Source organism: Palaemon carinicauda, chromosome 28, assembly GCF_036898095.1.
Source record: "Palaemon carinicauda isolate YSFRI2023 chromosome 28, ASM3689809v2, whole genome shotgun sequence".
Taxonomy (NCBI): Eukaryota; Metazoa; Arthropoda; class Malacostraca; order Decapoda; family Palaemonidae; genus Palaemon; species Palaemon carinicauda.
In genome coordinates this window covers 52,463,725-52,479,423 of record NC_090752.1, presented here as the reverse complement: position 1 = coordinate 52,479,423, position 15,699 = coordinate 52,463,725, and the positions used below count along the sequence as shown (strand labels likewise).

The window sequence follows — 15,699 nt, the reverse complement described above, 5'->3', positions numbered from 1 at the left end:
AAAGTGGACCATTGGAAGCATCCCTGCCTGGTAATCACCAGATTGGGGTTCGAGTTTCATTTGAGCTTCGTAGTTTCTTGTAGTGTCTGCAACCTCACCATCCTTGTGAGCTAAGGATGGAGGTTTTGAGGAGCTTATAGATCTACCTGTTGAGTCATCAGCAGCCATTACCTGGTCATAGTCTCTAGGGCATTGTCACTGTCCCTTGCCCCTGCCATTAATGAGTGGCCTTTGAACCTTTAAGTCCTGGGCCTGAAGGTCAAAAGTGTAAGTCTCATGACTGATGGGTGGCTGCGGTTTCCCAGACATCCGTCGGTAGTTATAACTAATTCATTGAATTTTAATGACAATTCCAGCTTTGCTGAAGTCATAATCCTATTAAAGGACTTGTGTTTCTATTTATGAGAAATGCAAATTATTGAGAAATTGTTTGATTCAGTATTTCAATTCAGTACTTTCCTCTGAACAGAAATATTGACCCACCCTTCTCCCTATTAAGGTGGTACTTATCATCAGTGTTTAATTCCACTTAAATCTAAAGTACAGTATTCTTCACCTTATTTCCTGGGCTGGCCTATCTGGCACTCCCCTGACCATCCTTCTCTTCTTAGCAGCTAGGGAGTGTTTTGGCAACTGATTGAAATGAAAAAAATTGTGACGACAATAGGTCGGGAATTTTCTTTGTTTTAGAGCTTGTCACATTAGCATTTCCACTTATTAGCTAATTCTATTCAGAGGTAAGTATGGAAATACTGTAATAGATTTTAGTTTAAAAATAGTTTTTCTGCCATACCAGTATTGCTTCTTTGCATCTGTACTTGAAGAAGTTAATTCTTTTTAATAATTATGAACTTGAAACACATATGTTAGGAGATTGAAGATGTCTTGAAGTTTTGCATTATGTCTTTAGAATTTGCAAGTTATCCTATTTTCAATAGACCAATTTTCCATCTTCATATTCTTCTCATTTTGACAGATTGGATGTTCACTCTGTCTCTTAGGTGCTACCATGGTAGTTATTCATGCTCCACATGAGGTGGAAGTTACTAGCATGGAAGATCTTGCTGCCAAACTTGTTGATCCAGGTGAGTAGTGTGGAATGAATGATATTAACTGTACTTTCCTAGATTTATTTCCCCATAATGTGCACATATTATTTGGAACAAAGTGAAAGCTGAACAACTTGTTAAGAAGGCTTCTACAGATTAGTAGGCCCCTGTATGGAAAAAAAAAAGAGTAAAAATAAAGATTGTGGTAAAATATAGTTGAAATGACAAAATAAGTGTAACAAATGAATAATATTGAAATCAAGTATGCTAGTGAATATATATGAGAAGCAGTGGAAAAACTAATACCTGTATTGTAATTCATGAAATTTACTACTAATGTGAATGAAGCTTCAGGTTAGATAGTGTAAATTGCATTGTGATATGGGTAATGAAGTTCTGGCTTAAATCACATCACTGCACTGTGATAATTGAAATCTGATTTCTATTGCTTCATGATCAAGATTTGTGCAAATAGAACCTTGTGTCATGTGACATGATATATTTTCAGTCAGAGTATAAAGAATTGTGGGAATACTAAGTCTTACTTTTCTATGGGTATAAAATTTTTAAGAATTCAAACTGTGAACTCAACATCCATAGCTATAATTGCTAGGAAAACAGTGTCATGGTTTAACGGTAGATTGAAGAAAACCCCTCAGGTGCTGAGCTGCACTAAATCAACACCACACCAACCAAATATGGACGTTGGTACTCTGAAATCATCATGACTTAACTATAAGTGCACAAACTTGTTTCCTTTCCTTACTGGGCTATTTTTCCCTATTGTAGCCCTTGGGCTTATAGCATCTTGCTTTTCCAACTAGGGTTATAGCTTAGCTTGTAATGATAATAATGATAATTATAAAAGAATATTTCTATAGAAATAACATTTGATTGAAGATAGCAAAGCAGGAACTTCTGTGATGACTGTGTGAATCATAATTATTATCAGGAACATTAAACCACCACTTTGAGATGTCCAGACAAGGAAGCATTATTCTAACAAGCACAAAAAAATCTGAAGCATTTCATCTCTGTAGGCATAGGAATCTTCACAAACTATACTAGCTTTCTGGCAGAGTGAAAAAAAGACTGAAGTTCTATTTAACACAAAGTACAGTGGAAATGCAGAGGTTAAACTTGTTTTTCAGGTCATTTGAATGAATATGTTCAAATGCTGAATTAATTTTCCCCTTGAGAAATTATGCAAATGATATTTATCTGTTCCAGACCCCAAAAATCAATCGTTGAATGATAATTGTACACAAAATTTACAATATTTACAGGCATAGAAGCAACCCAAAAATAAAAAGTACAATCAATGGATGAAATAATTGAAAATTGAACTTTACCTGTATTAACAAAATGTTATAGCCTAATTGGAAGTCAACTTAGCAAGATAAGAGATGAGCACCACCCTCTTGACTTAGCAATAACCTCTTTTCCTAACTCAGGTTCTTAAAAGTTTTTCTATCAGTTCATTGTTAACCCTAAACTTTACAGACCCCATTCACTATGTATCTATAACATAAACAAGAACAATTAAAATTAAGCAAAAAATATTTGTTTTGCAAATGTGCTCTGGGAGAGAGCTGTACAAAAGCTGGGCACACTATACTTTTAAACCTTTATCTAGGCTGTGTTACATGTCTCAGCTGTAACAAATCATGATTACCCTGTGTTACATGTCTCAGGTGTAGAGGTTTTAACAAGTCATGATTGCCCATTTGGGTCTCTGGATCATTGTTAATTTTTGTGGCTAGAAAATGTTAAAAAACAATTCAAACACATATTTCAAAGCTCAAATGTGTTCTGATCACCAGAGTTCTCCTGTAGTATCAAAATGGCAAGCTAGTGTTATGAACTTTTCATAGAATACAGCCTGTCTTATTAGAATACCGGAAGAGAATGTTGTCAAGTACCCAGTCACAATGCCATTATAATACAATACTGTATTGTACTGTATCATTATTATTCTTGTTAATCATTCTCATTGTTATTATAAACCATTCCTAGTTGGAAAACCTTAATGCTACAAGTATAAGAGTACTAATAGGGAAAGAAACTGAGTACGGAAAAAGACATTGAGAGTAACAAATAAACTGTAAAAGAGAAATACTGTTAACAAAGAAAAACAAATAAGTCAAACAACAAATTGAAAAGAATTTGATAAATAACAAATAGATTGTGAAATAAACCTAAAGTCAATCCATTCAACAAAAAAGCATGTGCTTTAACCATTTTGAATCACAAAGCTTGACAAGAAGCAGGTCTAATTGTCTCAGCAATATAGATATGGGGCTGACAGGAACAGTTTATTGAAAATGGAGTATGACTGATTGTTTGCAAATACTGTACAGTACACACAATACTGTAATGTTGAAATAGAAGAAACTATAATTCAACATAGTTACATAGTTACCAATAGAGATGTGTGGAACTCACAAGATCATTAAATATTCAAATAAATTATGCACTCAAAATTAAAGAAATTGCTTACGCTCTCCATTTCAAGTCTTCATTGGGGTTCATTACCATATTTTCTAGATAGTGATGGTACATTTTATCAATTTTGAAAATCAATACTAAATGTGAGAAATTTTTAAGAATCTTACTGTGACCCTGATAAAAATCAAGTAATTGCTCAAATTAGGGTTAAAATCATTGTGAAGTAAAATACTAAGAGTGGCAATAAAATGAAATTTTATTATGACTATGCACTTGGGGTCACAGTGGGAAGTATCAATTTGATTTGAGAAATTTATGATAATTCATTACAAACCGTAATTGAGGAAGGAAACCCCCTTTCCAGAAACTGCAAAGGTGACTATTGCCTTTGTTGAGGGAAGAGGAGAGGATAATTTGTTTAACAATGAAATTTTAGTTAATAGTGCTGGAAAAAATCAAAGGTCGCATACAAAATAAGAATAAAATTGTTTCTTTTGAAAACTCGGTGAGCAACTTTAGAGACTTGCTAGAGATTGCTACCATGGCATAAATAACATAAAAAGTAAATTCCAAACAAAAAGAAGGATTATAAGAGGCCAAAGGGGAACTGTTTTAAAAGTTCATAATGTATTGAAAGAGCACACAAGGTTGAAGTGTTATTTTTCATTTGCGAAGAATGAAAGGAAAATTTTGTACTAAGAGTAAGAAAAACTTTGATACAACTTCAAATTTTAGCAGTGTTGAATATCAGCTATGCAGGTAACATTCAATACCTAGAATTTCTTTCATGTAGCTTGATAATTATGTTAATTAGTGTCCATGTTTCACTAATACTGTATATATGTTGTATTTCAGTATTTATGGTTTATGTAGCAGTTGTGGTGGCAATCTCTCTCATCCTCATAATTCACTTTGGGCCCCAACATGGTCATCGTAATGTTGTTGTATATATTGCAATCTGCTCCCTCATTGGAGGTTTCTCAGTGTTGGGTTGCAAGGCCTTAGGATTAGCTGTGAAGGTAAGTTTGAAGAAAGATGAACTGGTAAATCAGTTCAAGATTTCTTCTGTTTTAATACATTATTTTAGTTTTATTTTATGGGAAATTTTTATCCAAGTTATTGCATAGGCTTCAAAATCTTGGCTGCTGTACCCATATCCATACTAGCTGTTCTTTTCTTTTGAGACTGTTTTGTGTGTTTTTTTTTCTTTATGCTCAAATGAGTATTTGTAAGTCAGTTGCATTAGGGTACATTGAATACAAGGATAATGGCCTTTAGCTTTATTGTTAAATTCAGTTGTATACGGAAGGTTTGTAGAAGGAAGTTAGGAGACCTATTCAGTCTCGTTTTTCTGTTAGACCATTTCTGCTAGGCATAGTTAATATTACCAATACAACATATTGCATTCATCTGATAGCAGAGGACTCTTGTGTAAATTAAATCAAATTTCACTCCAAATAGTATGAAGTTTTTAGAAATTGTGAATATATTAAGCCTTTGTAACTTGATGGCCACATTTCATAGCCCACTTCCCATATTTAGAGACTGCAGTATTGTATATTTTTTGTGAATGGACAAATTTCATATGACTACAAATGATAAGAATTAGAAGCAAATCTCATACATAAACTTTATCCTAATCACTAAAATTTTCAGTCTGAATTGCTATAAAGTTTTTACTAAGCTATAATTTATTGTATAGTAAGAATTCATTTATTATTTCTAAGAACATCCTGTGATGTATGTATTGCTTTCATCTCTTAGTTTGGTATGTTCGTAGAGCATACTAATGCTTCTAGTAAAGTATTAAGACTAACTAATGTCCACCAAAAAAAACATGTTGTGTGTGTTGTATCTTCTTCCTTAGTCTCCAAGTTAAGACTGGCACTTCTGATTGTCAGAGTTTTTGTTTGTTTTATATTATTTGTTTATTGGTTAAAACATTTCTTCTCCCGGATTTGTTAGCAAGCTGCTTAGATTGAACAACTGAATTGTTTTTGTTAGGTCATGTTCTGTAATGTCTTTGTACCTCTTGTCAGGGATAATTTTGTTATTTAGAGAATTTTTGCGAGGAGTGCGAAGGCCTCACTGTTCCTCTGGAAAGTATGTTTCATAAATCCAAAGTTAGAAGCATAAGAGAAAGCCTACTTTTAGTTCAGGGCAAAATCCAGAGAAGACGACTCGTTGATTTTAAAGGGAATAAAGACGATAATGCCACTTTAGCATATGACTGCTGTGGTCCTAATGAGTCTAGTTTTGATAGTCATAATATTTTAAAGCTTTTAAGATCATTAGCTTCTTTTGTGAAATCTCAGAAGACCAATTAAATCTTGAGTTAAGGATGATATTTCAGCCCTAGCCTGCCCTGTTTGTTTCAAACCCCAGCCTAATATCTCTAGTAGTGGCTGATAATTCTAGTCCACCATTCAGTAAAAGGTACAAGGCACATCTCGGGTTCTAAATCCTCTTGTAGAGCTACAAATTGTTTTGTTTACTTCAGACCCTTCTGCTGTAAAATCTTGTTTTTCTGGGCTCAACCTGTGTCGCTCCGTAAAATGCTCCTTAAAGCACCAAGTACTTTTCTGTGAAAGGCTAGAACAGTGAATCCAATACGACATAAATACCAAAGAAATATTTTCTCCCCTGCTCTAGGGCCGGTAAATGAACATGCAAAGCACGGACTCAGTGTGTTCAGACACTAGTACTCGACACAGCATCTCAGTAACTAAGATTCACCTACTCTGAGTGACAATATTACTACGTCATGCACCTCATTAGAAACGAACCAAATATCCCAGTTGATTGCCAGGCTACAAGCACATTAACTAATGCCCAATAACTATCTTTATTTAAGTCGTCGCACAGCCAGAAGATTGCTGTTCAATTAAACTAAGAAGACTGAATGCTTAAGCAACTTTTTCGGGTTTTTCTTCTTTTTGTTATGTTAATGCAATCAAAGGAAGCGTGCTTTAGGTTAAAGCCCCTTCAGTCGAGTAATTGTGTATTGTTCGATTGCTTGGGTTTGATACCCGTTCGGTTGGTGTTGTTATCATTCTTGCATGTCTTTTTTAACCAGGGTTGGTTCTTAATTATCTGTGTTTCCAAGTGTTAAGTGACAATTTATTCTAAATTGATTCATAAAATTAGATTCATGTTATGCTTTAGCCAACTTAACCTATAATGTACTTTATTTTTATAACTGTAGTTAAACTTTCAAATATTGGGATTTATAAAATTGCTGGTGCCATTCGATGTTACTCTTGATTAAATGAATTAGGCGAGTGTTGGATGTATAGTTAGGTGTATGAAATGAAAAGGAAAATTAGTTTTATGGTCATTCTATAACTACAGTTAGGCTAGCATAGCCTTATAGGGCTGTGTCTAGCCATTTTACGATGGTTTATTATTGGTTCACTTTTGAGGGACTGCAAATATTTCAACTTGCTTCAATGTTAGATGAATCCCAGAACTGAGTTTGCGGAGGTAGTTTTAACCTTGGTGAGATTAGGTTAGAGGCAGGACTTGTCTGGTTGCTCAGCTGTATTACAGCAGCGACATAACCTAGTGCTGTATAAGCTTATGCTGTAGTTGATGGATAATTAAAACGTTTTAACCTATTAATTAAAACAGTATTGTCACATGCATGAGCATACTGTATCTGAATACTACGATAAATGTCAGTCGGGTTGTTTCCATCTTCCTCAATTTGAGTATATGGCCATGATATACAGTAAGTGGTAAGGGCTTGCCGGGCAGCTTCCCCTCTTTATGGGTGTTGTTTTCCTTCCATATTCATCTGATATGGGTACTAGAAAGACAAGAAGGAGTATCATATATGGTTGAATAAATGTCCTATTTTAAGATTTGATAAACTCACATTGTGTTTTGTTCCCTCAACCTTTGGCCTGGTAAACTATGAGGTCAACTATGATATATTAGAGGCTAGGAGTGGACCTTAGTCTGTCTCACTGATGTTGAATATCTTAGATAAATGGAGACTGGTTCTTTCGTGAGCCTGTCTTGATTATGTGACAATGATAAGGAGGGGGATGGGAGATATACAACTGTACCCCTTTCCAAAGGGAGTTTTATAATTGGGATACTGCATTTATATATAAAATTTCCATTACAGATGAATGATCACATAACTGAATGATTCTGGTTTAGATGTGATAACCCAGTTAACCCAAAGTGGGGTCACAAGTGTTGGTGAGTGCGTAGCGATTGTTTTGCTGATTGGGGCAGGGCTTGGGACCGTAAAAAATGTTCCACTTATTTGTAGTGGATCAATCCTGTTGGAATATGGATCCTATGGTGGAAGACCTTAGAGCAGAGCAGAGGCCCTTTTCCTCCTCTCAGTGTGAGTTAAAGGATTTGCCAAAATCACAGGCCTTGGCGAGTCTTTACCCCCACAGGGATCTCTAGAGATCTTTATCTGTGATTCCACAAATTTCAGCAGTTAGGGGTTGAAGAAATGGGGTCATGGTAGATCAAGCCCTTTTTCATGTTTTAGACATTGTATCTCCCAACTCTAAAGCAAATATGTAAAGCAGAACTCATCTATGGAGAGGCTTTTTGTTTGTCTAGAAAAAGGCAACCCGGTGTCAGGGTTAGATGTCCGGGAATTATTGCAATGAATTCTTAATTCCTCTGAAAGGCCATCAGTTCACTGACTCTTGTGCCCAAAGCTAAAGCTATTAGAAATTTGGCATTTTGCAAGAGTTCTTTAAGGGGGATGTAGGAATTATTTAATTTAGAAACTCTAACACCCTATCCAGAAACCAATAAACCACAGGAATTGGTAGATATATCAATGTAAAGCAAAAGACTGGGTGTTCTGAAACATGTCTGTGTCTAGATCCCCAACAAATGTACACTTGAGAGGTTTTGTTAAGGCCAATTTATATAACAATGTACTTTAATTGATGGCTGGAGCTTCCTATCCTCAAAGAGGTGGACCAAAAAGGAAGCCAAGAAGCAGTGTAATAAAACCTTGCTTACAATTCTTTGCTGAGATACTTTTGTTAAGGTTAATGTGGGTTTTACTTTTTTATCTTTACTATTCCTTTTTTGTAATAAGAAACCCTTAATTTCAGCCATTGTGGTAATAAATCTATGCTGAATTTTGTGATTGAACATCTTGGATTAGATTTGTCTGTATCGAACATTGTTGTGGGTACTTTTAGATCTATCAATATTGAAAGGCCTTCAGTCATCAAATCTATTTTTTTTTTAATCTAGACATATTGATATGGTACTTCAAGACACTTCACACATTGAACCTTAAGAAAAGCTTTAGCTTAAGATCTCACAGGAAAAATTTATTTCTCTTGGCATTAAAAAATGAATAAGGAAACTGCAAGAGATGTCTCAGTATACAGTATAAGAGGATTTTATCTCTGCCAGATTTCTTAGCTAAAAATTATTTTAAGACTAAAAGTTTACCACGATTTATTCAAATTCCCTCTTTACAAAAGAAAATGGTTTTAAGTTCAAGGAATAGATTTCCTTAACTGGTAAGAACCGTTTAATATTATTTGACAAAATTTCAAGCTTTAGAGAAAATATGCTTAATTTGTTTAGTGGTATTAGGATCACAAAGTGACCTCTATCCTAAAATACAATTTCCTTCAGTATTACTGTTTGGTCACAAAAGCTCACAAAGAATTGAATCCAATTCTAATGAACGATTTGAAAATTAGGGTTCTTGAAGTGCAGCTACATCTCACATTTTTGCCAAAATCTTTCTTTGGAAAGGGTTTCAGAGGCAGCTCAATGGCTTGCCAAATCTGTATTCGCTAAACATGACCTTAAAGAGTTCCAGTTTACGTGTCAGTTTTGGGACATTAGTGTTGCTGAGGATATATCTAATAACATTGTGAATTGTTAGTTTGATAGAATTATTTTTTGGGGTCAGTCTTGTAGATTTTTAAGTATAATTATTTTGTTATTGTAAAATTATTGGCTTATTTCCACAGTAATTAAGTTCTGTTATATGAATTACTGGGTGCTAATGTAATATAGAATATCAATCTGGAGTTTATAGTTATCTAAAAACGTAGACTACTGATAAGTCTATTATTCAATTGTTTATGGGAAACTAAATGCCCTATATCGTACTGGGAGCTAGCAATGTGAACATCAGGGAGATTCATGGAAATACTGTAACCTGTATTTTTATAATAAAATTTGCTATTTCTATACTTGCCCACCCTACTCCTCATTGACTAGTGGCATCAAGAGGATAGAGAATTATTTCAATTTCAAGACAGAAGATGATGATATGACATGTGCAGCATTTTATTGTCAGTGGATGTTAGTTGGTCTTATTACTTTACTAGAGGCATTAGTATATCGAAAGGAAAGAAAACGGTAAATTTTTCTATTTTTAAGGGGTAACACATCGACATACCAAAGTGACGGAGGGAAGGTTCATAGAAAAAGTAAATGATATCTTACTAAAAATTACAGCTATAGTCTGAAAATGTTGGACATTATAATAGAGTTTATGTATAGGATTTGCTTCCAATTCTCATCATTTGCTCTCATGAAATTTGTCCCTTCTCAAAAAATCTGTTGTACTGCAGTCTCTAAAAAAGGGAAGTGAACTATATGGGGCCATTAAGTTACAAAGAATTACTCGATATAATCACAATTTCTAAAAACTTACCAAGTTTCCAGAGACAAAAGCAATATGGATATCAGGTGAGTATAGAAATATTTTTTTTAATAATTTCCTAATTTTATTTTATAAGAAAAGTCTTCTAGTCAAGCACTGTAATTTATAGCTTGGTGCTTTGTTTCAGCTATCTTTTATAACATACCCTATCAGTTAACTGTATTTAATAACCCAACAAGCTTGAATAATAGTTTTTTTATATTGTAATTGTGTATTTTTTCTTCTAGGAAACGATTAATGGGACCAACGAATTTACTAACTGGATCACATGGTTTTCCTTGATGAGTCTCATTGTTTGTGTTTGTACTCAAATGAATTACTTGAACAAAGTGAGTAGAAACTTTCCAGGATTTACTGTTTTTCTAGAAGCCTTTTAATATATTTTTGAATTTCAAGGGATATATATGGTTTAAAGAGGTACAAATGTTAATTTTTAAAGAAAATAGTAATCCAAAAGAGTGGGATGATGCATGTTGGTAGACTTTGCAGCTTCACTCATTCCAGCTGTATAGCTTACTGTAAGTTTACTTTGTCATAATTTTGCACTGAGCTTTCCAGTCTCATTAACATTGTCGTACTCCGATTGTCATTGCATTGTTTAAAATTCATCCCATAGGCTGTTTTTACTTTTAATATTACCAATCATTATTATTATAGACTAAAGTATTTTAAAAATTACAATACCTCTGAGCTGCTTTTGTAGACTTGTAAAGCTTTCCTAAGAGTTTGATCTTGAAGAAGTGTTAACTATTGAAATGGGTTAAATTTAAAGTTGGACATATACATCAGAAAGGTTGAAGATATACAGTAGATACATGTAGGAAAGGAATACAGATTAAACTGAAGGGATGTTGCACATATCTTATAATACCATTTACAGTGTGCCACACAAGACAAAATTTAAGTGTCCCCTCCTCCCCGAGGGTCCTTGCAGCAATCTTCAGAGTCGGGAGATATTTACTCACGTAGGAACGTATATAATTAATAATCTTTATTTTGTTTTATCTATTCAATTAAGATTAACAGACTGCTCAAGAAATTTTTTTATTGATGAGTTAGTTTAGATAGGTTGCTTTTTTAAAAGTTTAACACATGTATTGTCTTTTGAAATCTCTTAATCAGGAACAGTAAGGAAAGGAACATTTATGCTTATTGTGGCTTAAAATTTGTAAATAGTGCAAGATTATTGCACTTTTAACCCATGACTTTTCAAATGTTCACTAAATTCTGATTGTTGCTCTACTTATATTTTAGTAGAAAACTTTAAAGTGACATGAGCTCCGAATTCAGCATGCTGTTTGGTTATTTTCTTTCTACCAGGCACTAGACATCTTTAATACATCTATTGTCACTCCCATCTACTATGTTTTCTTCACTGCGTGCGTGATCATCTCGTCAGCTGTCCTCTTTAAGGAATGGAAAGGTCTCCCTGCAAAAGATGTTCTTGGAGTTCTTTCTGGTTTCCTTACTGTCGTCATCGGAATCTTCATTCTTCATGCATTCAAGTACAAGTGACCTTTATTTTTATTTGTTTCTGAATAAGTAACAGTTTTGCATAATTCCTAGAAAAAAAAATTACACTGCCAGTTCATAAAAAAAAATATAATTTTTATACTCTACTGGGAAAGCAAAAGTAAAAATGAATCTACATATTCCCTTATTTTTATATAGATTTTAGCATAAGGATTGTATTATAAAAGGTAGTGTGAATATTAAACTTTGTTCTGCAAAGATTATATCCTTTGATAGTAACAAGACTTCATTTATTTTTAAAATAAGATCTCATTTTTATCTACAAATTTCAGACCAATTGATTGAATGCTTGTGCATTCTTCGTTTATTTTATTCAAATAAATTTTAAAAACTTTTTTTCTGCTTTTGCTTTCACTTTAGGTTCTTGTTTGACTGTTTGTCTATCTTAAGTCACAGCTGCTTTTACTTTTTGTCCAGTCTAGTCTTATCTCATGAAAGTTAGCATTGCTTCGTATCGAAGTATAACATTCTATTTATTGACCAGGATTCTTGATTGCAACTATTTTCCAGATGAGAGTAATTTCAAGCTTTGTTTACAGGGACATGGAGATTTCATGGATGGGGATGACATCCATGCTGACAGCTCAGAGTTCAGACGGAAGACGTACCGTAGACCAGTCCGAGAATGTTAGCGACACTCAGCTGTCAGAAGAGGAGGAGGGCCTCATCACTTCTGAGCCACTATCGTATGGATCTAATAAACGTGGATACTAGGTTAATAAGTGTTTAAATTGATTTTAAAATGGACATTGTTAGATCTGTCTTTCTCTAGCTATGAAGTTTTTAGTTAATTTAGCTGTGCTAAATGTTAAACTTTGAATGTTCATTATTTTTATAGTGTATCTAAGTGCTTTACTCTTCGATCTAAAGAATAGCAATTGCAATTTCATGTACAATTTGGCACCAAGTTATAATTTCACAGAGAGGAACGGTGTACTTTTTTATTTATTCCAAGGATTTACAGGGATAGTAAGGCAACTATATAGCAAGAAGTAGGTTTTGTAGAAATGAACTCTGAATTACAGTACAGTATATCCAGTTATTGACGAATGTTATTAGTCTCCAGATGATAATTTTCTACAATCACTTCATGCTGCAACATTGCATGTGTATTTTTGTACGAATTTTAGGTTCAGTATGTAGATGTCCAGAAATATTACGTGTGTGCACTTAGCATAGCAAGCGTGTTTAGCCAAGGTAGTTAGTTTCCAGTCTTTGCTGACTGCTAGAAAAAAACAGGTATGGTAATAACTGGATTATTGGGAGCCATAGATCATAAAGGTCATCATTGTACAGATTGAATATTTTGCTTATTGTTAATGCTTGGCCATACATATGCTGCAAGGTATGCCTGAGATCATGTTTGGTATTGTAGGTGATAGTACAGATAATTCTGTTAACGATAAGTGTGTTTTCAGGCTCTCGTCAGGTACATTACTGTGCAGATATGAAAACAAAAATATTTTATACCAGTTATTATCATTACTGTATTTTATGGTTCTAAATTATTTGTAATATTTTAAGCATTCCAGATATGTTTATTGAATTGTAGAATTATTTGGAAGCAGTTAGTATTTTGTATTGAATTGCTTTCAAGTGTCTTTAAGATTATTTAGTTGGTAATGAAATTAAATAGATCTCTAGAGTTTGGACCTGATCATAGTTAATATAGAATGGAATGATTTATTATACTTGCCAAATAAAGTTCAAGATAGTTTAAATTATTTTCATATTTAACAAAGCATGGAATTAATTTTTATGGGAAAAGTGTCAAAAGGTTTCCAAAAAATTGATCACAGAAAATCTTCCTTTTAGTCAAGGAGTGAAAAGGTAATTCCAAATGAAATATTTTCAATTAGACTACAAATGTGATTACTGTACTTAACATGCATTGTCATGACTGTGTGATTGTATATTTTTTTTATCTTGACTCACCTCCATGTTTTATAAGTCAGCGTAATGCCATTGGCATGGCCATTTTTTGCAGATGTTTTTACTTGAAATTACTGGTAGTCGAATCTTGACAAATACCAAAGCTGCTTCTTGGGTTTATTACTGCTCAAGAAACTTTTACCTATCTGGTGCCTTAAAGGAATATAATGAATGCCATATCTGTGACGGTATGGATGTATGACTAAGCTAGTCTAGAAGTGGTAATGTAGAAATTGACTTGCAAGGAATCCATAGGTTTTTTGTATATTAGATTGTACCTAGATTATGCTCAAAAAGTAAAGATGTTTGAAAACCAATATGAACACTGCAGTAAGAACTAGAACATTTTATATATGTGAATGGTTTGCCTAAATAGTTGATATACACTGTGTGGCATATTATTAGTAAATAAATTAAAAAAGCCAAGAGGAATATTTCTATATAAAAGTGTTGCATTTATTATGGTATGTTTTGATATCACCTCATAATTATACAATGATTGGTATTGTAAATGTTGTCATTTATGCATTTCTTGATTTTATTTCTTTTTCTTGCAAAAATTATGAAAATCTATATTTACTGTAGTCTTTGTTTTTATTAAATCATCCTGAGGTTCTTTATAAGAGTAATCACCAACATCAGATAAGTGGTTATTATAAGGTTATCGTACGGATATGGTGTCATTTTCTCCTAATGGTTGATCTTTGGATTACAGTATTTTTAAATATGAAATACTCCATTATAAGTAAAAAAAAATATTGCTGTGAGTGCCATATGTGGATGAGATCATGGTGAGGGGTAGATGGAGATGGTTTGGACATGTTCTTCGCTTTCCCCAAAGAGAGATTAATTCACCAAATTTAACTGAGCTCTACAAAGCCTTAGATGGGCTGGAAGATCCAGGCCTACATGGCTGAGAACTATGAAGCATGAAGGAGGAGATGATGAATGGAGAAGTAATCATTTAAAAACTCAAAATAGAGATGACTGGTGAAATCTAACTGAGACCCTTTGTGTCAATAGGATTTAGCAGGAGATGATGAGTACATAAACCAAAGAAAATTAAAGTAACCCTTATATAAATATCATTTCCTGTACTACTACAGCTTAATTGAGCATTACTGTTTATGGTGTATACAACTGATGTAATCCATATCATTAGAAATTTGAGTTGGCCCTGACTTACCTAAACAAACTTTTATAGAGCCCTCCACATTGTGGTATGTACCAGCTAGTATGTACCAGCTGGAAGTGTTGTAGGGGTGGATAGGCTGCCTTCAACTCCAGAATGTTGATGTGAAGAGACTTGTCCTCTGATGACCACAGTCTTAACCTTAGATGGGCCACCTACCCTCTCTTTAACGCATCTGTAAACAAAAGGAGATCCGAGGGGAAGACACTAAGTGAGACACCCGTGGTAGAATCTTGTCATTAAGCCACCAAAGAAAATCAGATCTAGTGTCTTGCTTGTGTGGCATCTGCCGCTTGTGACCACTGTCTCTTTAGACACCATTGCAACTATCAAAGGTGAAGGCAACCGTGAGGAACAAGTTTTTCCAACGAAGTTAGGTGGCTTAGAAGCTCAAGCCATTGTTTTGCTGCTACCTCTGCCCGACGAAGGAATGGATGAGCTGCTTCCTTGAGCCGGGTTACCCTGTCTTGGGACGGATAGACATTTCCTGCTTCAGTGTTCATGTATCCTTCTTTGCTTAGGTGAAATCTTGGACTTCTCCAGATCTGTAACGATCCCCAGATCATAACAAAACGAGAGGAGCCAGTCCCGAGGATGACAAAGTTGGGACTCTGTGGCTGCCAGTACAGTGAACCCTCGTTTATCGCGGTAGATAGGTTCCAGACGCGGGCGCGATAGGTGAAAATCCGCGAAGTAGTGACATCATATTTACCTATTTATTTAACATGTATATTCGGACTTTTAAAACCTTCCCTTGTACGTAGTACTGTTAACAAACCACCCTTTAATGTACAGAACACTTAATGCATGTACTACAGCACCCTAAACTAAAACAGGCACAAATATTAAAGGCGATTTTATATCAT

General features: G+C 34.2%; 1 protein-coding gene across 8 annotated transcripts in view; it reads left to right on the top strand.

Annotated features, from left to right (window-relative positions):
* The window catches only part of spict (magnesium transporter spict), a 45,642-nt gene extending 31,417 nt beyond the window's left edge, over window positions 1–14,225 (top strand). For all 8 annotated transcript variants that reach the window (XM_068351985.1, XM_068351986.1, XM_068351984.1 and 5 more), the window contains 5 exons: window positions 977–1,085; window positions 4,353–4,516; window positions 10,404–10,505; window positions 11,497–11,681; window positions 12,249–14,225. In XM_068351985.1, coding sequence (XP_068208086.1) covers window positions 977–1,085; window positions 4,353–4,516; window positions 10,404–10,505; window positions 11,497–11,681; window positions 12,249–12,423 — 735 coding nt within the window. In that variant the 3' untranslated portion in view covers window positions 12,424–14,225. The remainder of the gene's footprint in view (window positions 1–976; window positions 1,086–4,352; window positions 4,517–10,403; window positions 10,506–11,496; window positions 11,682–12,248) is intronic.
* Window positions 14,226–15,699: the final 1,474 nt, after the last annotated feature.